Source organism: Pipistrellus kuhlii, unplaced genomic scaffold, assembly GCF_014108245.1.
Source record: "Pipistrellus kuhlii isolate mPipKuh1 unplaced genomic scaffold, mPipKuh1.p scaffold_m20_p_1, whole genome shotgun sequence".
Classification (NCBI taxonomy): Eukaryota; Metazoa; Chordata; class Mammalia; order Chiroptera; family Vespertilionidae; genus Pipistrellus; species Pipistrellus kuhlii.
In genome coordinates this window covers 23,153,982-23,181,243 of record NW_023425404.1, presented here as the reverse complement: position 1 = coordinate 23,181,243, position 27,262 = coordinate 23,153,982, and the positions used below count along the sequence as shown (strand labels likewise).

The following is a 27,262-nucleotide window of genomic DNA, read 5'->3' as shown; positions in this document are numbered from 1 at the left end:
GAGCGGAAGGGAGAGAGAAAGACAGAAAAACATCATGTGAGAGAGACACATTGATTGGTTATCTCCTCTGAAGGACCAGGGATCCAGCCTGCAACTGAGGTACATGCCCTTGCCAAGGAATTGAACCCTTGACCCTTCAGTCTGTGGGTTGACACTCTATTTACTAAGCCAAACATGCTAGGACTAGATTGTTAAAATCTTGATGAAATTCCAAACAATCTATACTAATAAAAGGATAACATGCAAATTGGTCATGATGCCTTTACAGTAACAACTAAACAGCAAGCTGCATGGGGCAACAAGGCCGGCAGGGGGGTTAGCAAGGGAAGACCAAATGACTGCCCAGCAGGCTGTGTGGGGCAACCAGGCCAGCAGGGGGGGGCAGTGAGGAGCAACCAGGCTGGCAGTGGGAGCAGTGAGGGGCGACCAAACCAGCAGAGGAGGGCAGTGAGGGGTGATCAGACTGGCAGAGGGGAACAGTGAGGGCCAACCAGGCTGGCGGGGTGGGGGGGAAGGGGAAGTTAGGGGTGATCAGGCTGGCGGGTGGGGGGCGGGGTGTTAGGGGTGATTAGGCTGGCAGATGAGCAGTTAGGAGCCAGAGGTCCCGGATTGTGAGAGGGATGTCTGACTGCCAGTTTCAGGCCAATACCTGGGATTGGGTCTAAACCAGCAGTCAGACATCCCCCAAGGCATCCTGGATTGGAAAGGATCCAGGCTGGGCTGAGGGGACCCCCCCCCCCCTCGCCATGCACGAATTTCATGCACCGGGCCTCTGGTATTCCATAATAGCATCATTAGAAACCAAAAAATGTTCATATAGATTTTTTTTGTTTGTTTGTTTATTTACCTGCCAATCAATTTTTTAAATTGTGGAAAAAAACACATTTGTGCAGGGTTTTGAGATTCATTTGGTAGTTTAGGTATCCCACTTTTCAAGAATCCATTTAAAATCATTTTTTGAGTCTTCTTTTATTGCTATTTCTTCAAATTAGTCTTTGACTTCGAGGAAATCATTTAATCTTTTATCGCCTCATTATCTATAAAATGAAGATCAGATGAATTTTAGTTGAGTACATTTGCCAGCTCCAGTTTTATTGTAAATGGAAAAATTAATGAAACTCATATATCCATTTGAAACTACTAGCATGCTTTTAGATGATATATTCATAAATTGCTTTTCCTTCAAAACTAAATGGTCTGTTTAGAATGACTTCTGAGGATGTAATTGAAACTTTGAAGAGTAGGATATTTGTTCTTTACATTGCTACTGTTCCATCAGTGGGTATGAAGGCTATTTAGAGAGAAATACAGGGGCACAAATGATTCATGTTCTTAACATAATGGCTCAGGACCTAGTAAAATACTAAGTGTCTTGGATGTCTTTCATCAGTTTTGTTTGTATGTTTTATGAATGTCTTTTTTTTTTTTTTTGAGATGTCTTTTTGATCTTGTGAATCAGAAAGTTCAAGGAAGTCCAGCAGCACCCTTGTTCTCAGCTAGACTCAAATGGAACCCAGAGTTCCCCACGATGTGTTTCTAACAGGGAGCAAGCAGGCAGCTGGCTTGTAAGCCCTTCCTTCGGCTCTGCTAAGATATAAATCAGTTCTCTAAAGGCCCATTCATATTTCATCTCTTTAAAAAATTTTTTCTGAGGTCATCCTAATTGGAAGTGCCCTTTTTGTCCTCTGAATCCTTATGGTACTTAATACCTCTTTTGTGGCATTTATCTGTTGCTCCATATTTTGTTGGGTTCACGAGTTTCTTCTCCTCTGTTAGATTGTAAGCTCCTAAATGACTGGAACCAAGTGTGATTTCTCTTACTGTTTTCCACCCTGTCGATATCATTAGTTTATCCTTCCTCTGTGTTCTCAGTTATCCTCTCCCTTTTATCTACTTAATTTCCAAAAGGCAGAGTATGGCTTGTTCCATTTTTGTATTCCTAATTTTTCACATATAACCCCTTATAAGTAGCTGCTTAATTCATGTGAAGATGAATAAAAGATTGAGTAAAGCTGTAGTTGATTCAATAAAACACTGGAATTTCTACATTTGTATGATTTTTTTTGCTGCTGTGGACACTTTCCGGAAGTATAATGCATTGCCCTTTAAAATATCAAATGTGTTGATAACACATAATAGTCATCTATTTCAAAAATAATGTAAGTGATGTTTCTTCCATCACAGCCTTTTAGCAAAGTGTCTCAGGTTGCTCTTTGTTACATGATTCTAGGTAAGGCAGGTTGGCATTGCAGAATATTGTAAAAATGTTGGTCTGGCCCAACAGGTGTGGCTCAGTGGTTGAGTGTTGACCTTTGAACCAGGAGGTTATGGTTTGATTCCCAGTCAGGGCACATGCCTGGGTTGCAAGCTCAATCCCCAGTGAGGGATGTGTGGGAGGTAGCTAAGCAGTGATTCTCTCTCATTGTTGATTTTCTATCTCTTTCTCCCGCTCCCTTCCTCTGAAATCAATTAAAAATTTTAAAAAAGATGGTCTGAATTCAAGTTCCTACTCTGCTACCTAGGAGTGCTTTGACTTTGTGGAGGTCACGTTAGTGCTCAAAGCCAGTTTCTCATCTGTAAAAACTCAAAAACATTATCCTATAGCTGGTGCCTCTCTCTTCATCTCTCAGGGTTGTTGGAAAAAATCAATTGATACGGTACATATAGTATTAGATACTTAGAAAACCCTAAATTACCTTACAGAGGGAGTACACTATTACATATTATGAAATAGGCTGACACCCTATGGTTTTAACACTTACATTTTTTGTGGTTATATAAAATGAGTAATCTAACCTATAATTAGAACAGTTGGCTATTATCCAAATAGGGGTCCTCAAGTTCCACTATTATACCCAAATCCTGAAAAAAAGGATAGTTGTGCTCTGTTAGTTAAACATAGTTTCCTTATTACCATGGTAGCTCTTTTTCTAAATGGAGGGAAAGAAAGAGACGTAACTAATGAATTATATGCTCAGAGCATTAAATTTCATTCACCCCACTCATGCCTATTCCAGTTTCTTGATTGCCTTCTTTCTCACCTCCCACAGTTTCACACATTTACCTTTTACAGGCTCTGTAGTCAAATTTTCAGATTCTTGATACTTTTCTTAAATTTTGCTTTGTTGTATGCTTTCTCCTATCCCTGCCCTTCCTCCTCCTCTTCTTCTTTTTCCTCCTCCTCCCCCTTCACTCAAACTCTATACTCCTGTGGACAGAATTAGAGATGAATGGCTAAAATTTTGGATTGTGGTCTGTCTTTGAGAAAGAGAGGTGATGGTGGTTATTTCTTAATGCTTCCTGCTTAGCAATGATTATGACTTTTACATTCTACTAACTAGATCTTTTCAGCAACATACATACCAAAACTTGCATTATTTTTAAAGTTTTGAGGTATAAGTCTCTCATAGGCTTATTTAAGATTCCTAGAAAGTCAGTCTGACAAACTTTGTTTCCAAAAATAAGAACCCTTTGAGAAAAGAAGTGTTACATTATTCATACTGATTTGTGGGCAGCAAAATCTTTAGAGCCTTTTCTAAAATGAGACATTTGTCTGGATTTATGGCTTGATTATTAGGTTGATTCTTAGAAATAATAACACAGCTTAAACGAAATTAGGGGGTTTGGTGTGGAGAAAGAGAGTGGGTTTTGGGTGAGACAGGCAGAGTTTAACTCCTTGCTAATACCTTCTAATTCTATGGATTTTTTTTGTATCTTATTTTCATTATTGTGAAACTGTCATGTCTTCTTTCCAGGATGACTATAAAAATTAGTCAATGTCCCACATCCTCTCAGACACTTTGGAGATTCTTAGTAAGTGGGAGTATCATTTTATTTAGTCAAATGGAGCATGAATCAGGGTCTTTTGCATTGTTAAGGGACAGAAACCCCATTTAAACTGGCCTAAGGAAAAAAACATTCTCTGAATTGTGCATGGGGAAGTTCAAGAGATACTTGACTTGTGACTCAGCTGATCTAGTAGTTAAATGATGTCATTGAAACCTCTTCATCTCCCCACCCGCTTTATCCCATCTCTCAGTTCTACTTCTGCCTATGCCGGCTTTGTTCTTGGGTAGTTTCCAACCGTAATAAAAAAGATAGTTATTGTACATTCCAGGTGTATGTGGTTCTTACATCTCATGATTCCAAGAAAAGGAGAGTAACCTTTCATTTGCACCATCTCACCGCATAAGGACCTCTGGACTTCTTTGTGTTGTGTGACCACCCCTAGAGGAGTTGCTCTGTCCAGAGGATGATGTGCCCTGATTGGTCAAGCCAATGCCATGTGCCCATCTCTATGGATAGAGAGGCAGAACCACTTAGTTGCTATCCCATTAGAATCACATGGAGAAGAAGATGAAGTAATTCTCAGAGGTGTGCAAGCTAGACAAATAGGTAAGAGACATGTCTATTAGAGGTAGCGATAAGAAATCTCAAAAACAGGTACAGCATACTCTCAAAGTTTACCGTGTGTGTGTGTGTGTGTGTGTGTGTGTGTGTGTGTGTGTGTGTGTTTAGGTTGATTTTCTATGGACATGTCTGTCTTGCTTGTTTTTCCAGTATGAGCAAGTATAGTTGTTAACCAGCATGTTTTTCCACAAAGGAACCGCCTTTTACCTTTTATGTGCCACCACCCAGTGAGGTGGGAGGTGTTTATAAGAGGAGTAGCCAAGGAGGAGGCAGGAACCAGGTTAGCAAGAGCATTGGTCACAGCTTTATTTCCTTCTGCTGAATAGGAGAGAGACCTAACAAAAACAGATCGTCCTGGTTGATTATGTTCATGGAATGGAAAGTGGTGCCTGTAAGGTAAATAGTGATTTTAGAAGGAGAAAAAAAAGATGTGGGGCATAGGAGCAAGGTGATGGTATATATGTAGAAATCATATAAGAATCAAACATTTTTGGTCATGTCTTTTAAGTGTTACCAGTAGATTGAATGTTCCCTTGAAATGCAAGGCCTAACTTTCTGGATTCTTTTTAAATTTTATTTTGAGGTTTCTTTTAGTGTTTTAGTTCTTCTTACTTTCTTGTCCCTCTTCTTAAAAAGATACGAATGTTTGCCTTCCTCTTTTGTGAATAGCTGTTATGCTTCCACTTGGTGCCCTTTTGTAATTTATACTTTCTATTACTGTATTTGCTTGCTTTTTAAAGATTGGTTCAGAAGCTATGAATGTAACAGGATACACTGTACTACTATTTCAATAGTTTTAGAATCCAGATTTAGGAAGCAGGACTTTGAGATTACTAAATCAGAACAACAACAAAAATCCTTAATTAGATACTTCTAGTCTTTTATATACTGTTCCTGGGGTTGCCACCTGGAGAGTAAATGTTCTGAAGCTAAAGAGAGCAATTTTTACTTCTATTACAAAAAATACAGTGAATTTAAAGGGATTCTGAATTGTATTGGGGGGGGGGAGTGAGTAGCTATGCATTCTGTTGCTGTGGTGATGAGATGGAATTGTGTTGATAAGTAGCATTATCTTTAGTAAATGGTTTGGTATCCTCCCCTCTTTCTCCTCTCCCTCCCCATTCTAAATTATAAGTTTAAAGGAAAGTCATTTCTCATATTGGTGTTTTGCAGTTGAACAGATTGTTTTCATTTTGAGATCTAGCAATTGTAGGGTTGGGTGCGGTGACATGGAAAAGTGCAGAAATGAAAATATTCTGTGAAGCAAGGTCAGATCATAGATATTCATTGGTAGTAGACTCTATTCCCAGGAGAACAAAGGATCATTGCTTATCTCTTTGATTAATCCAAATGACAAATAGATGTAGAGCACATTGAAAGTGCCTTGTATATTGAAGAAGGTTGATAACTGAAAGTTATTTAAAAAAAAACCACAAAAAACTTGTTACAAACAGATGTGGCTAAACCTTTTAAACTTTCACTTGAGCCAAAACTGGTTTGGCTCAGTGGTAGAGCGTTGGTCTGCGGACTGAAAAGTCCCAGGTTCGATTCCGATCAAGGACATGTATATTGGTTGCGGGCACATCCCCAGTAGGGGGTGTGCAAGAGGCAGCTGGTCGATGTTTCTCTCTCATTGATGTTTCTAGCTCTCTATCTCTCTTCCTTCCTCTCTGTAAAACATCAATTAAAAACAAAACAAAAAACTTTCACTTGATAATCAAAGTGAAAAAATGTGGTCCAAGTACATGTTAAGAAAATTAGCCATGGCCAAGTGGCTCAGTTTATTAGAGCATGGTTGCATACACCAAAAGATTGTGGGTTTGATTCCTGGTCAGGGCACATACATGCTAGGTTGCAGGTTCATTCCCCAGTTGAGGTGCATAGCAACCATTCAATGTTTCTCTCTCTCCCTCTTCCACTCCCTTCCTCTCTCTAAAACCAATAAACATATCCTCAGGTGAGGATTATAAAAGAAATAGTAGAAGGACTAAGATGCAAACAAGTTCCCTTCTCCAGTCTCAATTTTATTTTATTTTAATACTTTTATTGATTTTTAGAGTGAGAGGAAAGGGGGGAGAGAGAGAGAGAGAGAGAGAGAGAGAGAGAGAGAGAGAGAGAGAGAGAGAGAGAGAGAGAGAGAGAGAGAGAGAGAGAGAGAGAGAAAGAGAAAGAAAGAAAAACATCCACATGAGATTCGATGTTTGGTTGCCTCCTGTAGGACCCTGTTGGGGATCGAGCTCAAAACCTGGTCGTGTTCAGGAATCAAACTAGCAGCCTTTTGGTACAAAGGATAAGCCACTCCAGCCAGGGCTGTAATCTCCATTTTATTTTCCAGAAGGAGATACTCTTATGGATTTTTGTATCTATTTTTTTTTTATCACATGTTAAACAATTTTTGCATGTTTTGATAAGTATATCCTTTTTACATTGATGATATGTAATGTTTATTATGCAACTTGAACTTTTTAATATAATTTAGAGTTCTTAATATGAGAAAAGATGCCCTGATCTTTTTTATGGCTATATAGTATTTCATTCTGCAGAGGTACCCTATGTCATTTAACCAGTCCTATATTGATAGCTTCCCATATTTAGACATTTAATGAATTTTGGCAGTTTAATGATATTCCTGAGGATATGAAGTCCACACATTAACCCTCAGTCCAACTACTCTAGGCTTGGTAAAGCAGTCCAAATAACAATTTAAAACAGGGCTTTTCATGTTATCACACTCAGAATAAATTTTGCAAGAGAAGCAGTCTGTTTAGTGTCTAGTCTTGAATTACTCAATAAAACAATTACTGTCCTCACATAATTATATAGAAAATATAAGAATTGGGTGGAGTGGACACATTGGACAGTATCAGCATCCTTCACACTTTCCTTTTGATAACTGGAATGACTTTTTGTTTTGTTTCTTTGTTCAGGTTTAAGTCGAGAGTGTGGTAATCCATGTATAGTAATTAAAATTCAATAAAGATCTTTCTTCACTATTTGTTTGGCTCCTGCCATTTCAGAATTGTTTTTTTAAGCTATGTGGTAACTTCCCAAGGATATTTATCACATAGAAATCAGCAGTGAAAAAACACACTCTTTATTGCAGCTGCTGATAATTTTAATTTGGTTGATTATTAGCTTTGTTTAATGAAAAAAGATTTTATATATATACATATTCACCAGTTTATCTGTTCAATACCGGTGCTCTTCTTTCCTTGGCTGTTATTGCTAATTCTCACAACTTTTCTCTATTCCTTCCCCATCTTCAAAGTCTATGTATTGCCTTTATTTTGTACCAGGTGGGCAGGCTTTTTTTTATTTATGTTCTTATTTATTTATTTTTTATTGGCTTTTAAAGAAAGAGGAAGGGAGAGGGAGAAAGAGATTTATTGACTGCCTCCTACACAACCCTACTGGGGATCAAGCTCTGAACCTGGGTATGTGCCCCGACCAGGAACCAAACCAAGGACCTCTCGGTGCCCTGGAGGACACTCAACCAACTGAACCACACAGGCCAAGGCTTCATATGCCTTTAAAACCGCCAACCCTGACCCTAGTCAGTGTGGCTCAGTTAGTTGGGCATCAGCCTGTGTACCAGAAGGTTGCTGGTTGGATTCCAGGGCAAAGCACATTCCTCGGGTTGCAGGCTCGATCCCAGTAGGGGGCATCAGGAAGCAGCTAATTGATATTTCTTTCTCTCCCTCTCTCTTCTTCTCTCTCTAAAATCAATAAAAGCATATTTATAAAAAATAAAGTGCATATTAAAAGACAAACAGTTTTCCTGGGAGCACATGCAAACTTTTACTTCCTTAAGCCTCTATCTTAACTCCCAGAAATGATATCATTATCTATTATCCATCTTCCTACATCATCTGGGATTTCTGGAAGTGATTTGAAACTCAGTTGCCAAAGAAGCTAATTAATTAATAACTCTAACAGGTCTGCTGTCTTCGATATTTTCCCAAAGCTTGATAGGCATGTCCCATTGACTGACTGTAGGCCATTTGTTCAGAACTGGTAATCATTTTTCTATGAGCTGTGTGTACAAATATTCTAATGTCTTAGAAAGATATTTTGCTTTTCCTTTCTCATTGAGCATTTAATTCCAATGTAATGGAAACTTTAATTCACTGGGACTGATATCATTATACTGGTAATCATTTTCGGTCTTCAGAATCAATTTCCTTTCCAGCTGTTTGCAATGAATATTTAGTGAAGGAATAGTTGAAGAAATGGGGTTTCAATTATGTAAACATTTTGGAGGTGTGGTCAGGAAATAATTAGAATCATCTCCTAGGGCCATTGTTAGCATTCAGACCTCAATTTCATAACATTCCTTGATAAAAAAAAAAAATCTTAATTTGGTCCTGGAAAGACCATCTCTTGCCTCTTATAAATTCATATGATCATGGTGTTTTCATTTGGTTCTATAACAGTGTGATGACTTTTTGTTGGTTGATAAGGAGTACTCCAAACATTTCTCCTTGTAAAGATAGAACCTTTAGAGCATGTACTTGAGAAAATTGCTAGAAACCAGCCTTAAAGTTGTAGCCAGTCAGTGCCCAAATAAATGACTTATGCATAATTTTTTAAGTATCTAAAAGTAGAGAAGAATTTTAAAAATTGTATTGGATTCACTTTTAAAAATATATATATTTTATTGACTTTTTACAGAGAGGAAGGGCAAGGGATAGAGAGTTAGAAACATCAGATGAGAGAGAAACGTCAATCAGTTGCCTCTTGCACAACCCCTACTGGGGATGTGCCCACAACCAAGGTACATGCCCTTGACTGGAATCCAACTTAGGATCTTTCAGTCTGCAGGCTCTATCCACTGAACCAAATTGGTTAGAGCTGAATTCATTTTTATAAAAATACAATTTTTAAGTATTTGATGGCAACTTAAAAATATGTCAAGTACTAAGTTTAATTCATGTATGAACATCCTTAAGCCCTCTGTTCTGGGTTATATCTGTGATGCTCTTATGATTTCTGATCCATAACTGAAGTCTAATTGAAACACAGCCAAATAAAAGGAAAATATAAAAGAACTTACTTATTTTCTAACTGACTCTGTAATCATTTGAAGAACTTCCAACATAAAGGCTTTATGAAGTGGAAATTCTCCAATAATTGCCTCTTGGAAATATGCAGAATTTAAAACAAAACAAACATTTTTTTTTTTTAAGTTTGTCATGTTATCCCTGCAGCCTCTTTGTGTTCATCAAGGTTGCATCTAGCACTTCATCCAAATGTTTAGATTTGTTGGCTAACATATAACAAATTTTAAATGGGTCATTTTGATGGATCTGTAAATCAATATAATATTGACAATGTAGCTGTCAGCATTTTGGGGCATGGATTGCAGGTATATACAAAGCAAGCTGCAAATTAAAAAAAATATATTTTTATTCATTTCCTAGAGGAAGGGAAAGAGAGAGAGAGAGAGAGAGAGAGAGAGAGAGAGAGAGAGAGAGAGAGAGAGAGAAACAGAAACATCAGTGAGGAGATAGATCGGCTGCCTCCTGCACATTCCCCACCTGGGATTGAGCTCACAACCCAGGCATATGCTGACAGCGAATTGAACCGTGATCTCCTGGTTCATAGGCTGACACTCAACCACTGAGCCACACCCGCCGGGCAAGCAAGCTGTAATTTTAAATAAAAGAATCAATGTCATGACTAACAAGTTTTTAGGTGTATCTGTAGAGTTTTAATGAAATTATTGAGGAGACTTGCAAATGTTCTCATTTCAATAGAATACTCACATCTGCATGATGCATTTATGAGAGTTCATTATCCACATGAAACTATTTCTATAGACTCCAAAAATCTTAAGACACACATGGAAATAATAGCCACCATTTATTGAGCATCTTCCATGTGCCAAGCATTTGGCTAAATACTTTAGTGATTATATAGTTAATATTTCTATTTATGTGTGGATTGCTATGCATTCACATATATAGGGGTATGTGTGTAGCTATCAGTACAGTTTTGTTTTACTTTTGACATAAATGGTGATACACATGTATTGTTATGCAACTTGATTTCTCCTCCCCCCCTTAACATTAATATGTTAGATCTTTCCATGTCAGTATCCATGAGTCTAGCATGTTCTTTGAATCTGAGCTTAAGATTCTGTTCTCAAACTTGCCTGCACATTGGAATCACCTGTGACATTTGAGAAACCTCCCATTCCCTGGGCCCCCACTACAGAGGAATCTGATATAATTGGTTCAGAGTAGAGCCTGGGCATCAAGATAAGAGAATCAGTGTTTTACAATAGGGATGCACCAATATTTATTAAAACACTCCCCATTGAAGGACACAGGTGATTCTCTTGTTACAAATAACTAATCCTGTTTTCTTTCTACTACAGAGTCGCAGTGTACATTTTGTTACCATATCTCTGTGCCCATGCATGAGGATTAGCTGTAGGTTAATTCCTAGATAGGCATTCTGGGAGTTCTTAGTTGTGGGTCAAAGAGCCAATACATTAAAAATATCAAAAGATACTGCTAGATTGCCCCTACTGAGGCAACACAATGGACTTTTCCATCCACTGTTCATTGGATTGCCCATTGTGGGGCTGAGGGCTCTCCCTCTTATCCTCCCTCCCCAGTTTTTAATTTTTTTATTTTTCAAATCAGTTCTGATTTTGGAGGGTTATATATCTCAGTGCTTATGGAGAGTCCCAATGAGGAGGGAAACTGGGGAAATCTCATATCAAAGCTTTATTTCTCTACCTCTTTCTAGTGCTGTCCCTTTAAAAATTAGTTTTATAGGATGACACGACAAGGTCATGCCTTCAATTTTCATCATTAGAGGGTGTGTGTCTCTCTCAGGAAGGGCTAGGGAGGGCTGATTGAAGAGCAACACCCACTAGATCCACACAACACCTGAAACAGGTGGAGGCCGGAGTGCCTCTTTACTGCCTTATTTCTATACCTGCACCTGCTTTCAGTGGAAGCGTTTACTATCATCTTTCCATAAACTGCTCTTGAAGATTTATTATGTAAAATTTGTAGGTAGAGTTTTTATGAAGGGCAGAGTGCGTCTTTCAAAGGGAGTTTCAGTTTTCATAATATGACTCCCCATGATCTGTCCTTATTGTTTCTGGGTGTTTCCCCCAACCTCGTCATGAGCAGGACTCATCAGGGAAGAGTGCAAGAATAGGTGTGGTGCTGGCCTTGCCCAAAATGAGCCCCTCTGAGCAGCAGGCATTTGGAGAGACTCCAGTCCTTGTAAACAACTCATCGCACTATAATTTTAAACCCAGGAATCACCATGTATTTAGCTTTCTCTAAACACATTTTATATTTGTAATGGCAACCGGTGGCTGTGTCCACACCTGTTCAGAATTTTCTGAGGGAAAAGTATGAAAGCCAGTGGCCCTGGGCACTTTCAGTAGTAGGTTTTCTATCTTGGTGACTAATTTGCAATTACTCTCCTGGGCAGACAAGATGCCTTCAGATTTAAAAAACCAGACTAATCAGTAGATGACATCAGTGGCTGAGGGCAGTCCGGTCCATGTCGCAGAGATCAGCAACTTTGTGGTGCCTAGGCTGGGTGTGCTACATAGCAGTTTTCAAATAAGGTTGGATTGAAATGTTACACTTGTTTATTGCTTAAGAATGTACAGGAAAGCTAACAATTTTAAAAATATATACTTTATTGATTTCAGAGAGGAAAGGAGAGAGCGAGCTAGCAACATCAATGATGAGAGAGAAATCATTGATCTGCTGTGTCCTAAACTCCCCACACTGGGGATGGAGCTGGCAACCAGGGCATGTGCCCTGACTGCGAGTTGACCCTGTGACCTCCTGGTCCATCGGTCGATGCTCAACCACTGAACTACGCTGGCCAGGCTAAGATTATTTTAATATGTTTTTCTACACTCCCCAAGACCCTCAGAGAATTTCCCACAGTTTGCAGATAAGCTGACTAACCTGCAGAGCCCTCAATTTAGTGATGACAACTGCCCTGTAGAGATTAAACCAGCCTCATTCCAGGAATTTGTTCTGCTGATACACACAGGAATGTCAGAGAAAGGAATCTGGTTAACATACTTTCACCAAACAGTAGCTATCAAATATAAATTCCCCTCTGACTTTGTAATGCTATTCTTATTTCCCTTTGCAATGTCCACTTACAACCCATCAGTCATAGAGGGCTTCAGTCATTCCTAAAGTCACTCCGTGGAAGAAGTGGTTGAACATGTATTGGAGCCCAGCTTGTTACTCCATGTCACATGAGTCATATTGTGTCTGTTCCTCAGCTCTTCCCTAGCTGAAGAGCACAGACAGTGTCCGTGCTAAAGATGTGGGTTTCTTAATAGTTACCAGAGAGAGAGGGGCTAATTTTAACCAAGAACTTTTGTTCTACATGATGTTTCATTTTCTCCTGTTGCAATAGTTTTAACGTAATTTCAACATAAACGTAGTCAGAAGAACATAAAGATAGGAAGGTAATTAGTGAGTTTTAAAATTTTCTTTCAGTAAACATGAACATATAGAGCCCGTGAGGCAAGCTTTTATGTCTCTATTTTTCAGTCCAGAGACCTGGAGTTTCCATAGCATGCCAAGAGACATTGTTCTTCATCGATGCCTGCATAGAAATAAAAAGTATACCTAGTTGGCAATACAATGCCTTGATGATAAGATGTGGTCATAGTGTGTGAGAAGGAGTAAGATTGTTGAACAGCGTTGGGTTGAGGGCTGCACAGGTGAGTAGGGGGCTTTTCCAGGGACCCAGGTCTCATGCCTCTCTGCAGAGAGGGACTTAACATTACTGTGAGGATGGCGTCAGGAATCCTTGGCCCACAGTACCTTCAGTGTCTCTTCTCTAACTCACACTAAACTTTGCCTGAAGACCTGGAAAACAGTTATTCAAGCTAAGTATGTACCTGTTCAACCTCTTCTCTTTCAGGATTTACCAGAATTATTTCAATTATGAGAAGGTTCCAAAAAATGACTGAAGATATATTTCTTTTTGGGCAATGTCTTTTAATGTCATTTGCATTTTCTGTATGGATGGCACTAAAAGGTTGGCTGCTTGTAGGGGAAGTTCTGCAACCTCAAATGCCTATGTGTGGTGATTGAGGTGGGGAGACATTTTAAGAGGTACCACATCATTTACCTGTAGCTGTGAAGACTGACTTTAAGGATATTTCTGTGAGATCAGCAGAGGACCAGAGTACATAGAGTGCAGGTGGTTGCTGGTGTCTTGCAATACACAAGTACTCTTTCCTTGTGACTATTATGTGTTACTTTTATATTCTTTATGAAAGACCTGCTAGGTGATTCAAAATAGTTGCTTTTTTTTTTTTTTTTTTTTTTTAACAAGCTTGTTATAGAACAAAACTTGGCCTCTTGGAAGAGTAAGAGCTTTGATATGACAACAAGTTGTAGCTTCCTATGTTTGTATAACCTTCCCATTTCCTTTGTCTTTATACAATCTGAGTGGCTCCCTTAGAGGCAGTGAAGATAGAAAGCCAGAAGGGGAATATGACTTGCATTTCTTTCAGTTTCAGCTTAAATTTGTTTATTGACTGAAATCACAGAGTAGCAACAGGTCAGCAGACCCAAGGGCACAGGCTGTCTGGCGAGGCTGTGCATTCTTTGGTGGGGAGCTCCAATGACACTTTTGGTTTGGCTCTTCTCCCAGATGATCAAGACGAGATGTCTTGGCTTCCAGACTGGTTTCTGTCACGTGAACAACACAAACTTCCTAACTCAAGAGCTGTGTTGTGTTGGCTTTAGGGATTTAGCCCTAAACCCAAGGTTAAAGAACTGAGTCATGACAGACAGTCATGGCCAACTCTTTAGGGTGAAACCTAGAGGTCTCCTCCTTTGCTCTTTACATGAGCGAGAGGGTGTTTTTGGCAGGAGTCTCTGACTTGGGCTTGGACAACCACTGTTAAGTATGTGCTGGTTGAGGTTTGGTCTGGCTGGAGGGTGTGCATGGACTTCCTCTCGTATGTAGGGAGGAAGTGGGAAAGGAAGGGGCTTGGTTCTGGCTTCCACTTTGCACAACCCTGCTGCATTGATGCGGAGAGGACATGGAGGAGGGAGTGTGTTTTGCTTTGCTTTTGCTACTCTGCTTCAGGCCGTGCAGCGGAGGTACCCTCAGGGTTCCGATGGCTTTTTTGCATGCTTGGTCTTTAGTTTTCTTGTGGATGGTGTGGTGCCTGCCTTATTTTCTTTTTGCATCAGAAAAGTCGCCAGACTGACAGGACTAACTGCTGGGGGAATTTCCAGAAGCCACTCCAAGAAATGCCCTCTTAGAACATCCTTTTGGGACCAAACATGTGGGAAGAGCTGTCCCTGCACTGGACACACTTACGCCCTTTCCATTTCCTGATGGTGACGAAGTTGAAACTTGCAGGGAAAATACATCCTCTTTCAAATGTTTTCTCCTACAACCTTTAGACTGTATCCCAAGATTTTTTAAAAGCTCCAAATAGTATTTGGCATCTGGTGTACTTGGGAAATGAAACCAGACATGCGGAATGTGAGAGGGGAGAGAGATGGCCAAGGAAAGAAGCAAAGCAATTTTTTCCTTTCACATTCTTTTTGATAAGAGAATCTTGGTTAGCATTATCGTGTTGTTGAAACCCAAATTGCATGTGAGGGCCTTTTGGGAAAATGGAAAATGTGGGGTAAAATGCAGCTCTGAAAACAGTAGGTATAACGATTAAAACCGAGGGTTCCCCTAACTATTCTAGTTGCTCTTAAGGCACAAACTTTCTTCCTTGTCCCTCTTTTTGTGTCTGTGACATTGTTTCAGTGACTCCAGAGACTACGTATAATAAAGAAACGATGACAGTATATTTTAGTGTTGAAATTATAATTGGAGAATTAAATGTGAATTACTATTTGTCTTGATTAAAGTAATAGAAATGGGGCATGACATAGATGGTGCCCTGTGCACTCTGAGAATATATGCGGAAACGCTCAACTTGAACCAACGTGGTGGCTGAGAGGAGCTCATAGCCTCTCCTTCCCTCCCTCCAGCATCTAAGCTGTTGTTTTTTATATAACCATTTTAGTTAGAGGAAAGCCTTGGTGACTTAGCAGGTAAACACATATTTTTCTGTCTGGACAGCCACCTTATAAATGTATGGCAGAAGTCTCTGCTGAACCAGTTTAAATTATATATACATATCAATGCAAATCTATTTGTGAAGGTGACCTTCCAAGTTTCCAGTGTTTATTTGGTACTGATCATGTGTTGCTATTTGGGAAACAAACTGCACATGTCACTACATGTATGGTGACTTGGCATTATCAAAGGAAAATGTTAAGGAGCTTTTTCTTGTGAACTATAAAGTTGTTTTTCACCTTTTTTATTATCATGATTATGATTCTCTACATTTCTTAAAATTTGGTTCCCTTTTTTTTTTTACTGTTGCCACATTGAGAGCCCTGTTTGTTTTGTTAAAGATAGTACAAATGACTGACTTTGAGCTAGGCCACAGATGGATTAAGTTTCTTATTCTTTGCTAAGCAAAATGCACCTGCTCTAGAATCTTAAGTAGCTTTTTAATTGCTTCCTTGTGCATGGCATAGCAATAGTCATCTGTAATGTTGAAGATGGATTATATTTTGGATGTCCCAGAAGTGACTTTCCCCCCCCGCTGCAACAATGCCAGAAGCTGAGATTAGAAGATGTGTTCTGGTTGAGGGCCCAGCTGTCATGGTGGAATTAGTCCTTTCTCTCAGGCTGATCTCATTAAAAAGGGGCCAACATGTGGAAACATAGGCTCCTGATTTCAGTAACTGAATTCCCTCTTTACCGGGCAGACAAACCAATTCACTGCTCCCTAAATGTTCCTCCGAGGCTGTGGTCTCCCTGGTCCATGGGTCTTCTTCGTCTGTTTCTCTGGCACCAAATACAGTGTCTGGCCTATGGGTTGAGGAGGCTCAGCTATGCTAGCAGAGTCAGTGAATACATTGTTGGCAGTGTTCACTGAACGTAAGGAATGGGGAAATGTCTCAGAGATTCAGAGACATTTCCAAAGGCGCTTACTTGAGGATGGGTGGAAAAAACAGGTACCAGTTAGTTCAGCCAGAAAGAAATTCCTCTCTCAAGGGAAGCTGCAAATACCCTGAGGATGAAGTCTGTTTGTGAGACTACTGCCAGTGTCAAAGGCTTGACAAGTGGCTAAAGAACACTTGGTGATCTGATTGGCCTCAAATTGGCAGTTGTGAGAAACCAATCTACAGGCAACTGTGGGAAGAACACTCCTTCACACAACCCTGAAATTCAGAGACGAGATCATTTGTTCATTTAGGCATTTGTGCTTTTGCTTTCAACAAACATTTATTGAGAATATACTGTGTGCCAGAGAATGAATGAAACGTGATCCCTGATTCAGGAGCTCATAGTTTAGTAGCATGATTTTTTGAAACAACAGCAACAAAAACATCCATTCAACTATGTGTATAATGCTAACTGTGTAGAAATAAAGGTGTGACTGCCTCTGAGAAACTTAAGACTCATAAAACAGCTGCATCAGAGTAGGTCTTGAATGGTCAGTGGAAGATAGTCAGGTGAAGAAGTAAAAGAGCACACTATGCTGAGGGCGCTACAGAGGTGTGAGCTCAGAAGTGTGATCTGTCAATGTCTGATGATTGTATGCACAGGGGTGTGTGGGGTTAGGAGGTGGCATGTGGGCACACAGTATCCAGGGTATTGGGACACAAGGGTAGAAAATAAAGTAGGTAAGGGCCAGGCCATTGAGGGTCTTGTGGTCCGTGCTGTTAAGTTGAACTGTATCCAAGAGACAATACAGAGCTGAGTGGCACAATCAGATTTATGATGTGCTGAGAATAAATCCCAGACTTCTCACTCTGGTATATGAGGTACTGGGGTCTGGGTCCCTGTCCTCTCCAGCCTCTTCTCTCTGTTAACACTCCTGTTACCCACTATGTTCCCGCCACACTGCTCTTCCTTCTCTAACTCAAACATGACATGTTCCCAGCCTGCTTTAGGCTCTGTACACACACTCCTGCCTGGAATCCTTTTCCCTGGCACTTTCAGGGCTAATCCATTTACCCTCTGGGTCTTCATTTAAATGTCCCTTTCTGGAGAGGCCTTCCCTGACCACACATCTAAATAGCCATCTAAGCCCACCACCCCCATTTTCTTTCGCTTTCTTCTGGCATCCCCTATAACACTAACCAAAATCAATACTTGTTTTAGTTTACTTGATTTTTTTCTGTCTTCTCCAAAGTAAATAAGCCCTCTGAGGTTTCATTAATTCATTTTCATCCCTCTTTCCTAAGTACGTAGCCCAGTGTTGAACATATAATTGATCAACATTTGACTTCATGAATTAAATGGGCGAATATGATGGACTAAGGCAATTTTAGCAACCCACATGGGCACACTACCTGTTTTTGTGTGGTCCACGAGCTAAGAATGCTTTTTACATTTTTAAATGGTACAACAAATTTAAAAAGATAACTATTTTGTGACATGACATTATATGAAATTCAGATTTCAGCGTCCACAAATAAATTTTATTGACACACAGGCATGCCCATGTTCACAGATGCCTGTGGCTGCTTTCATGACAAAATGATAAGAGTTGAGTAATTGTGATCTAGTTTTAATGGCCTCAAAAGCCAAAAATATTTAATATCTGGCTCTTTACAAAAAAGAGTTGCCAACCTATAGACTGGTGAACCAACAGTCAGAGGAGTTAAGAAGCTGTTGCAGTCATTCAGATGGGAGATGGTTGTAGGCTACACTAAGGTCATGACCTTGAGGTTGAAGAGGGTGGGGACTGGATTCCAGCCTAATAAGCAAGCAAGTTTCCTGACTTCTGCCAAGCTTCCCTGTCCTACTCCCAAACAGTTGGGCTTTTCTGAATAAACATTTCTTTGCCTTTATCAGCAAATCAAGTCTCCCTCAAAATTTTTCTAATTGCCATGCTCCCTCCCAAGTGTCCTCTTAAGTCTCAAACGTGAAATGGGGATAATGGAATTAAGTGTTAGGTGTGAGGTGCTTACCAAAATCCTATTCACATGCAATTGCTGGGAATCCTCATTAGTGAAGTGCTAGAGCAGTTAACTGGTTAGACCAGTGGTTGGCAAACTCATTAGTCAGCAGAGCCAAATATCAACAGTACAACGATTGAAATTTCTTTTGAGAGCCAATTTTGTTAAACTTAAACTCTAACGCCACTTCTTCAAAATAGACTCGCCCAGGCCGTGGTATTTTGTGGAAGAGCCACACTCAAGGGGCCACAGAGCTGCATGTGGCTCGTGAGCCACAGTTTGCCAAACACGGGGTTAGACTTATCTACTGCCACTAAGGAGTCCAAGTGGGATAATTCCTTTGGCTTCCTGTTTTGGTCTTTGTCCAGGAGTCTAGGCTCTGAGCAGTGGCATTCCAGACATGTGTTTTAAAAATGGTTGCTTGTTGGAAATCTCAAAGCTTTGTCATCATCTGCAGTTTAAGTTTTAGTTTAAAAGAGGGCTTTATATTTGGGTTTCTACAGAGGAACTAGCATCAAACTTGGCCTTTGGACTTTCCTAAGGTCTTTAAACACAAATCATCTGTTAAAGGCAATATTTTGTCATTAAAATTATTTCAATTAGTTTTATTTATTTTTAATCTTCACCCAAGGATATTTTTCTATTGATTTTCAGAGAGAGGGAAAGACTTGAAGCATCGATGTAAGAGAAACATATTGATTGGTTGCTTCCTGAACATGCCCTGGCCAGGGAGGAGCCTGCAACTGTACGTGCCTTTGAACGGAATTGAACCTGGGATGCTGTGGTCCGCAGGCCAATGCTCTATCCACTGAGCCAAACCGGCTAGGACTCAATTAGTTTCTTAAATGTAATAAGCTCTGTATCTTACTTAGTACACATCTTAAAAACTAGCCAAGACTCTCATATTCTTGGTTTATGAAACATTTTTTTAAGACTTGAAAAATGCTTTGGACTGATTTTTAGATTTTAGCATTTCCTCTGCTCCCCTCCTCAGTACAGCCAGAATGTAACATAACTTGGGCTTAACTGAAAGAACTTGTACATTGCAAAACTAAAGCAATGGTCTTTGTATTCATTTCCCAAGTACTTTGGTTATATTCCTAAATGTGTGAGGCACTAATCAACACTAGTGGTGGGCACTTTTCTTTTTGGATTTGACGCTTTAGTGGTGGAAGAAAGACCTAAATCATAAATTACTCTGTTGGGTGTGCATAATGGGGTCAGAAAATGCTGAGGGCCCAGACCTCATTTCAGTGAGTAAGTTAGTACATGTGTCCTGTGTACTATCATGTGCTGGGGACAGAGCAATGAGCAATATATGCAAGGCCCCTGCACCATGAAATAATCAAATAAGATAATTTTGTTGGTGGTGGTGGGAGTAAGATCAGTGGGGTCAGACTGGACTTGGGTTCAGCAACTTGAGTCTAGCTAGGAAAGAATTCAGAGCCAAGATTCAAACTACAAGAGAACATTTACTTAGGAAATCACAGAGATAGAAGAAATGGCTCAGGAAACAAGGTACAGAGGCAAAAGAAGGGCCCTTGAGTTTGGGAATGAGGAGGGAAATGGTGACATGCCTAAAGGGAAGGAGATGGAGATGGAAAGGAGGGGAGATGGATGGGTTTGCTCCCTGGAGGGAGAGCTCCCTGGGTCCTCTGTCCTAAAGGTTTTAAGGGTGGAGATTTTAGGGGAGGTCCCAGAGGAAGATCTTAGCGTATTCAACAGCTTCCCAGGTGTGTCCTTTCAGGGTCTAGGTCAGGACCATGGCAGGGGGTCACTATCCAGTGCAGCTGGTCCTAAGGTGAGCCATAGCATCCCTTGTCTGGTTTTGTTGCTTTTCTGGGCCTGGAGCTGAAATAGAACTAAGGTCTACGTGTATCTCTAGGGAGGAAAGGTCAGGGGTCCGAACCACTAGATCAGCGATATACTAGGTGAGGAAGGGTCACCCTGAGGACGAGGTACTGCAATTATCTGTTCCTAGGCACCGGAGGCTTTCCACCCTCGTGGCCTTTTGTACTTGGCCCATCGTCCTTGCTCCGCTAGTATTTGTCTAACTGCCTACCACAATTTTAAATAGTGGTAACTGCCATGAAGAACACCCAGGCTAAAGGGATAGCGTGACTGGGGTATGGGAGGAGGAATGTCTTCTCTGAGAAAGTGAAATTATACTGAGGTCAAAATGATGAGGATGAGTTACTGTGCACAGATGTGAGCCAGAACATACCAGTTAAGGGCACAGCTGATGCAAAGGTCCTGAGGTAGGAGCCAACATGGTCAGTGTAGTTGAAATTCAATTACTCATGAAAGAATGTTACATGGTGAGAAGAGACAGACAGGGGCCAGACTTTGGAGACCCTTGGCTGCTGTTGATGACCTTTGAATGTTCTTATAATTATAGTGAATAGCCACAGGAGGTTTTTATAAAATAAAATTAATAGCTAATAATTCAAGATTCAAAATGGATCAAAGCAAGCTGCTGGAATTGAAGCTGGAATTAGCACCCAGTGAAAATCTCTACTTTCTCCCCCATCTCCCATCTAATAGTTGGGATTCCTGACACTTTAGGTAGAGCCAGGGGCTTCTCACTTCCATCTATCCCATTCACAGACATTAGGAAGTTCTTCTTTATGTCTTCTTATAAAAGCTACTCATTCATTTTAAATTTAACCGTGGGGATGACACAGCTCTGTTCTCTTTTTGAGTATAGTCTTGAAACCAGTTCAAGGATAGTGCAAACCTCTGCCTGCCCCTCAATTCTTCAGTTCCTATTCAGGATGTGCCTGCAGTCGTGTTAGCCCTGCATCAGGGCATGCTGACATTATCAGGATGGTGACACTAATAACAGTCTGATTATCTGCAATCCACTCTCTGTGAGGGTGCTCAGCATTCATTGTAGTTTCTCTAGCAAGGTCGCCAGCCCACAACTCTAAAAATAAAAGAAACAGACTCAACAATTTGTTCTCTCTCCCCCCCCCCCCCTCTCTCTCTCTTTCTCTCTCTCTCTTGCTCTTGCTCTGGCTCTTTGGTTCTCTTGCTGTCTCTCTTTCTCTCTCAGAAGAGGCTTCTAAATGTGGGATAAATCGAGGCTCCTCACTCTGGGCTGCAGCTTCTCCACATCAGCATCTCTCTCTAGTTTGACTCTCCATGGCTCCTCCCTGAAATTTACACCACTTCTCCCACCTTCCCTCCACAGACAATTTTTCCTCCTCAGCCCTTATAAATCATGAAGGACCAATTCATACACCTTCCTTTTTTTTTTTTTTTTTCTTTCTACTCTGTCTCTTTTTAAAATTTGAAAATCGACAGAAGTTATACATATGTGTGTGTGTGTGTGTGTGTGTGTGTGTGTATAAAGTATAAAAGAATGTTTCCTTTCTTGCCTTTTCCCAGTCCACTTTCTCTTTCAGAAACAGGAATTTGTTACGTATCTTTTCAAGCCTTTTGCTATGCATTTACATATAAGTAATTTGAGTTTTTGCTTTTTTCACTTTACAGTATATTTTTGCAGGCCAATACATGTAGTTTTAAAAACTATGCAATCATTAAAAGTGGGTTTTTTTGTTTTTTTGGGTTTTTTTTGGTAAGAATTCGAACCCAAAGGGTATAAAGTGAAAAGAAATAGTTATCTAATTACCTATTTTTATTTTGGAGGTTATTGCTGTTAACACTTACATCTTAGTAATAAAATCCTAGGTGGTCGGTCCATCACCAGGAGGCAGGGCCCTGTGGCTCCATGCAGCCTGGAGGTTGTGCATCAGGGTGCACTCTGGGATGGGGTCCCAGGTCTCATACAATTTTGCGCCGGGTCACTAATATATTCATAAATACTTTAAAACATGTAATCCTATAATATGTGGTGTATATATATCATATAGCATCTTGAACATTTTTTTCATATCTAGATACACATATGCCTTAGTAAACTCACTTATATCTTTTATGTTTGAAAATCTCTGACCCTTCTAGCTCATGTTAAATCACACTTCCTTTGTTATAAATTTAAGTTATTCAACACTAAATATTACCTGAGAACCTCCTATCTTCCTAGCACTGTGCAAAGCTCTAGAGCCACCAACATGCTTAATACTTAGCCCCTTCCCCCAATTTGAGTTATCATAGTCTAACAGGAAGACACACTCCTAAAAAACTAAGAGACAAAGTGACATGAGCTGGAATACCTTAGCTGTATATTATTAGTTCTACTTGGGGGAGGTAAAGAAGGGAAAGCTAGAATTGAACTATAAAGGAGGAGGTCTTCTGGGGGCGAGAAAAAGACAGGATTCATACACAGAGAGTAACAACAAAATGGTTTGGCAGGAAAGAGCATGTGATGTTCAAAGGATTGCCAGTAGCCCAATGTGACAGCAGTGCCTGCAGTGGTGTGGACTGGCCAGCATTGTGCTCTTTGCCCAACTGGACTCCATACCCCTTTGGATTACTCTCTCTTTGCCCTGCCATGCCTCCAGTGCAAAGGGCTCTTTCTTGAATTGGTCGGATTTAAGAAATATATATATTGTATTCACTTTGCACTCCTAACCATGTCATGTCCCTCTTTTTGCAGAGTGTAGTCACTCAAGAAATAGAACAGAATTCAGCCATGGCCCCAAGGAAGAGAGGTGGCCGGGGGATTTCATTCATCTTTTGCTGTTTCCGCAATAATGATCACCCAGAAATCACGTATCGGCTGCGAAATGATAGCAACTTTGCACTTCAGACCATGGAGCCAGCGTTACCCATGCCCCCTGTGGAGGAGCTGGACGTCATGTTCAGTGAACTCGTGGTAAGTCCCAGACTTCCCTCCTAACAGTGATTGAAACTAGGAGGGAGAGGAGAGGATGTGAGTGGTTTGGTTTTGTCAGCGATGGACTTGCCCTGCTCAGTGACATGACCCCAGTTGTCCCTTATGTCTGCTGCCCCACTGTTAGCACTGAGCCTGTGGAAAGAGAAAAGGAAGAAGGAAGCATTACTGCAGCAAAGGGCCTTGCTGGTGCTTTAAGTGGAGCGATTTAAACCTTTCGGTCTTCAAATATGTGGCAGTACTGCATCCTAAGTTTTCCTTTCTATTTCTTCTTCATCCCAACCTGATTCTGTACTTGTGTGCACACACAGTTCCCTCACCTGCTTCATATCTTATGGTAGTCCCCAGTGTTTCCTCCATTCCCACTCCCAGTGTACAATATTAATGTCTTTTTAAAAATTAGTCGTACTACCCCTCCTGTCCTTGACTCTTTGATGAAAGACATTATTACTTAAGCATAGTATAATTATTTAGTCTAATGATAGGATTGCAATAATAACTGTTGTGGGAAACTTTTTATAGATACTATCATATTTGAGAATCCACTATACTGAAGTGAGAGATATGTCAGATGTAGGATCCAATAGCTGTTGTGAGAAACTTTTCCTAGATACTACTTTATTTTAGAATCCACTATACTGAAATGAGAGGTGTAGCTGGCGTGGGACCCATTCACTAAGATGTAAGGGCTTTCTTCAACTTAGCTTTTCAAGCATCTCCAAAGTAGTGTTTCTTTCCATCCCATTTTTCAAGAGGATATTATGGCCCTGACATAGTGATTAAGAAGACCTTGCTTCCAATTACTGCTCTGACTTTATTATCTGTAAAGTATGGAAAAACATATGCCTTTTCTGAGCTTGTCTTCTGGGAAGTGGAGGAAAAAATAATACTTTCTCCTAATTTGATGTAATGTTTAAATGAGACTAATAAATGGCCCAATGCCTGGTCCTCATTGGTGCTCAATAAGTGTTATATTAGTACTCTACCCACCTCGGTTACCACTGGCATTTTATAATGGAGTTAGTTCTAATCAGACCATATGTATTATTGGGTAGATAACAGAGAGTGCTATTGTTTTACATGACTGTGTCAAAAAAGTAATATTGGCTGTGTCACTTCCCTACAGGGGTATTATCTGAACTGATTGTGTCACCTCAGCTCTTCTAGACCGGAATTCACCTCTAAGCTTTTCCTACAAGAGAAGCTAGTATTGAGGGAGTATTGTGCATGAAGCTGTTATTTGAATTCCAGTCTCCTGAGTAGATTAACGGGCCTATTACCAACCAGAACTGGTTGGCAAAAAGAAGAGATGGCTCTTGGCAGCACTTTTGTACTTTATAATATTGAATATTTCAGTGTTTTAGCAATCTACCCTCTGCCATCTTCACTGCATACAGACTCTGTTATAAGTGTTAATGAGGATGTTCAAAATAGAAAACTGAAACCTGCTCCCAAAGAGCTGACAGTTTCAGTAGCAAAAGGGGGCCAATAAAGGTATAATGCACCAAAGGAAGAAGCACAGCCCACTTATGCTTAGATTGCGTGTAAATGGGTTGTGATGGTGTTGGTATTGGTGATGGAGGAGGATGGTCAAGGAAAACTTTCTGGAGAAAGTGAGTTGTGAGGAGCGATTGAAGGTGAGAAGGGAAGTGGAGGGGATCAATATTAATGACAGTCTTAGTCATCTTAAGCTAGATTTTTCTGTAGCAAAACCTAAGTGGTTACAGCAGCAAATGAAACCAGTGTGGGTCAACTGTGGTTCTGCTCCTCTCCATCTTCTATCCAAAACCCAACCCTGCTAGAAGAGGAAAGAGAGACATGATACTTCAGGTGGTGAATATGTAATACAAAATATAGATGATGTATTGGATAATTGTAGACCTGAAACTTTTATAATTTTATTAACCAATGTCACCCCAATAAATTCAATCAAAAAGAAAAAAAAGACATGGTAAACTGCAAGTAGGTTCTAAGCTTGCGCTTGGAAATGACACATGTCACTTCTGCCCACATTTCTTTGGCCAAGGCAAATCACATGGCCACTCCTGAGTTCACAGGGCAGGGATGTGTCATCCTTCAGTAAAGACTGGCACCATAAGTCACATGGCCAAGCCTGAGGTCATTGGTGCAGGTGGAGGACACAGTCTTCTCCTGTCGAGGGGCAGTGAACCACTGCCATGATTGGCCGCCAAGACGAGCAATAATGAGGCATTGGCAGGCTTGGTTTATTTCCCAACTTAATGCATTTTAAAATCAATGTCAACCTAAGAAGACAGATGTTGTTGATAGGTGAAGCTCTCCTTGGTGTTTGTGGAGCTGGTGGGCAGAGCTTGTACCCTCAAAGCATCCACATCCACTGTCCTTTCTATCATGTTCTGTCATCCTCCCCAAATAAGACCTGAGCCAGGGCCTGTGTGGTGGCAGCTCCGTATACATCTTGAAGACAGCTCATTGTTGTGTCTTCATAAGGGAGAAAATTCATGTTCTGCCTTAGTGATGTCTTCATTCTGTGTGAAAATTGCCTACAGCTGTTAGTTGTTAAAAAGCCAATGCCAAACCAGAACTTGAGGCTGAAACCATTGGAAAACAAATTATCTTGAGGTTTGTATCTGTCCTGGTGAGTAACAGATGAATTCTTGTCTACTTCTGATTTTAGGGACTTAGACCACAATCTATCTAACTGCCAAAGGTGTCCTGGGACCAGGAAGTGAACTCAGAGCCACTGGAAACCTCTGCCCTGGATTCTCTTGAGCAGTTGCAGAAGCAGTTCTGCCTCTGCCACTTCCCAGGAGAGGGAGGCCATGTGGGAAGGTGGAGAGTGCATGGCCTCTGGGGTCAGACCACTCTGCAACTTGCAACTTAGCTAGCTTCTTTCAGGTGATTTCTGTTGGAATTTGAGTTTATTTTCTTATCTGTAAAAGAGGGGATTATACTTCCTCTCCTGTAGGTTGGTATGAAGATTAAAGCAGATAATGTCTTTTAAAGGGCTGACACCTAGTAGGTGCTATACATCCCACATCCTAGTGCAGGGAGGTAATTCACGTGTTTTCTGGGCACAACACTAAGCATATATCCCGGACGTTTCCTTTACTTGAAAGCTAATCTGTGGGCTGTGAGCGAGCCAATGTGGATCCCAACTTTCAGGCCATTTTACCTTTGTATCTGTTGGAAAGCATCTCATCAGAGCTGGTTGTTGTAAGCTAGTTTCCTTGGCCTTGTCAGATGAGATACTCATTTAATGTTTTTAAAAGTGATGCTAAGTAGGTTACTTTCAGAATAGCTTACTGCAACCTTATCATCTCATAAATAAAGCAGGCCTGCATGGGAGGTCAGCCACGTGAATCTTTAAAGAAGGTGGGCAGCAAGGAGTGCCTTGTTCTCCAGCAGGTTCCCTGCCACAGCAGGAGAAACAGAATCAACCCAATTTTAGGAAGTAGTGATTTCTGGAGGTCCCAGTCCCACACTCTGCCTATTTAAAAAAATAATAATAATAACAACTTTATTGAGATATAATCCACATGCCATATAATTAACCTATTTGAAGTGTAGAGTTCACTGGCTTTTAATATATTTACAGGATTGTGCAATAAATTCAGAACATGTTTATCACCCCCAATAGCACTGTCACTCCCCATTTTTCCCCAACCTGACCATCTTTTGGCAACCACTCTCTGTTTCTGTGAATTTGCCTTTTCTGAGCATTTTATAGAAATGAAATTATGTAATATGGGATCATATGTAATCATTTGTGACTGGCTTCTTTCACTTAGTATAAATGTTTTCAGGCTTTTTTTTTTATCCTTATTGTAGCATGCATAAATACTTCATTTCTTTCTATTGCCAAATAATATTCCAGTGTAAGGACATATTACATTTTGTTTATCCATTTATCATCGATGGACATTAGGTTGTTATCAGTCTATCATGAATTATGCTGCTATAAACATTCATTCACAAGTCTTTGTGTGGAAATATATTGTACTTTCAATTATCATGGAGTAGAATTGCTGGGTCATATGAAAATACTGTTTAACTTTTGAGGAACTGC

At 40.3% G+C, this 27,262-nt stretch overlaps 1 protein-coding gene across 6 annotated transcripts in view; it reads left to right on the top strand.

Annotated features, from left to right (window-relative positions):
• Positions 1-27,262, top strand: part of DAAM1 (dishevelled associated activator of morphogenesis 1) — a 156,386-nt gene that overhangs the window by 39,714 nt on the left and 89,410 nt on the right. For 3 of the 6 annotated variants that reach the window (XM_036435127.2, XM_036435136.2, XM_036435153.2), the window contains exon 2: positions 22,978-23,196. In XM_036435127.2, the coding sequence (XP_036291020.1) occupies positions 23,014-23,196 (183 nt within the window). In that variant the 5' untranslated portion in view covers positions 22,978-23,013. Of the gene's footprint in view, positions 1-4,569; positions 4,807-13,130; positions 13,136-22,977; positions 23,197-27,262 lie in introns of those variants that run through there. The other 3 variants (XM_036435111.2, XM_036435117.2, XM_036435146.1) reach the window with 3 other exon arrangements.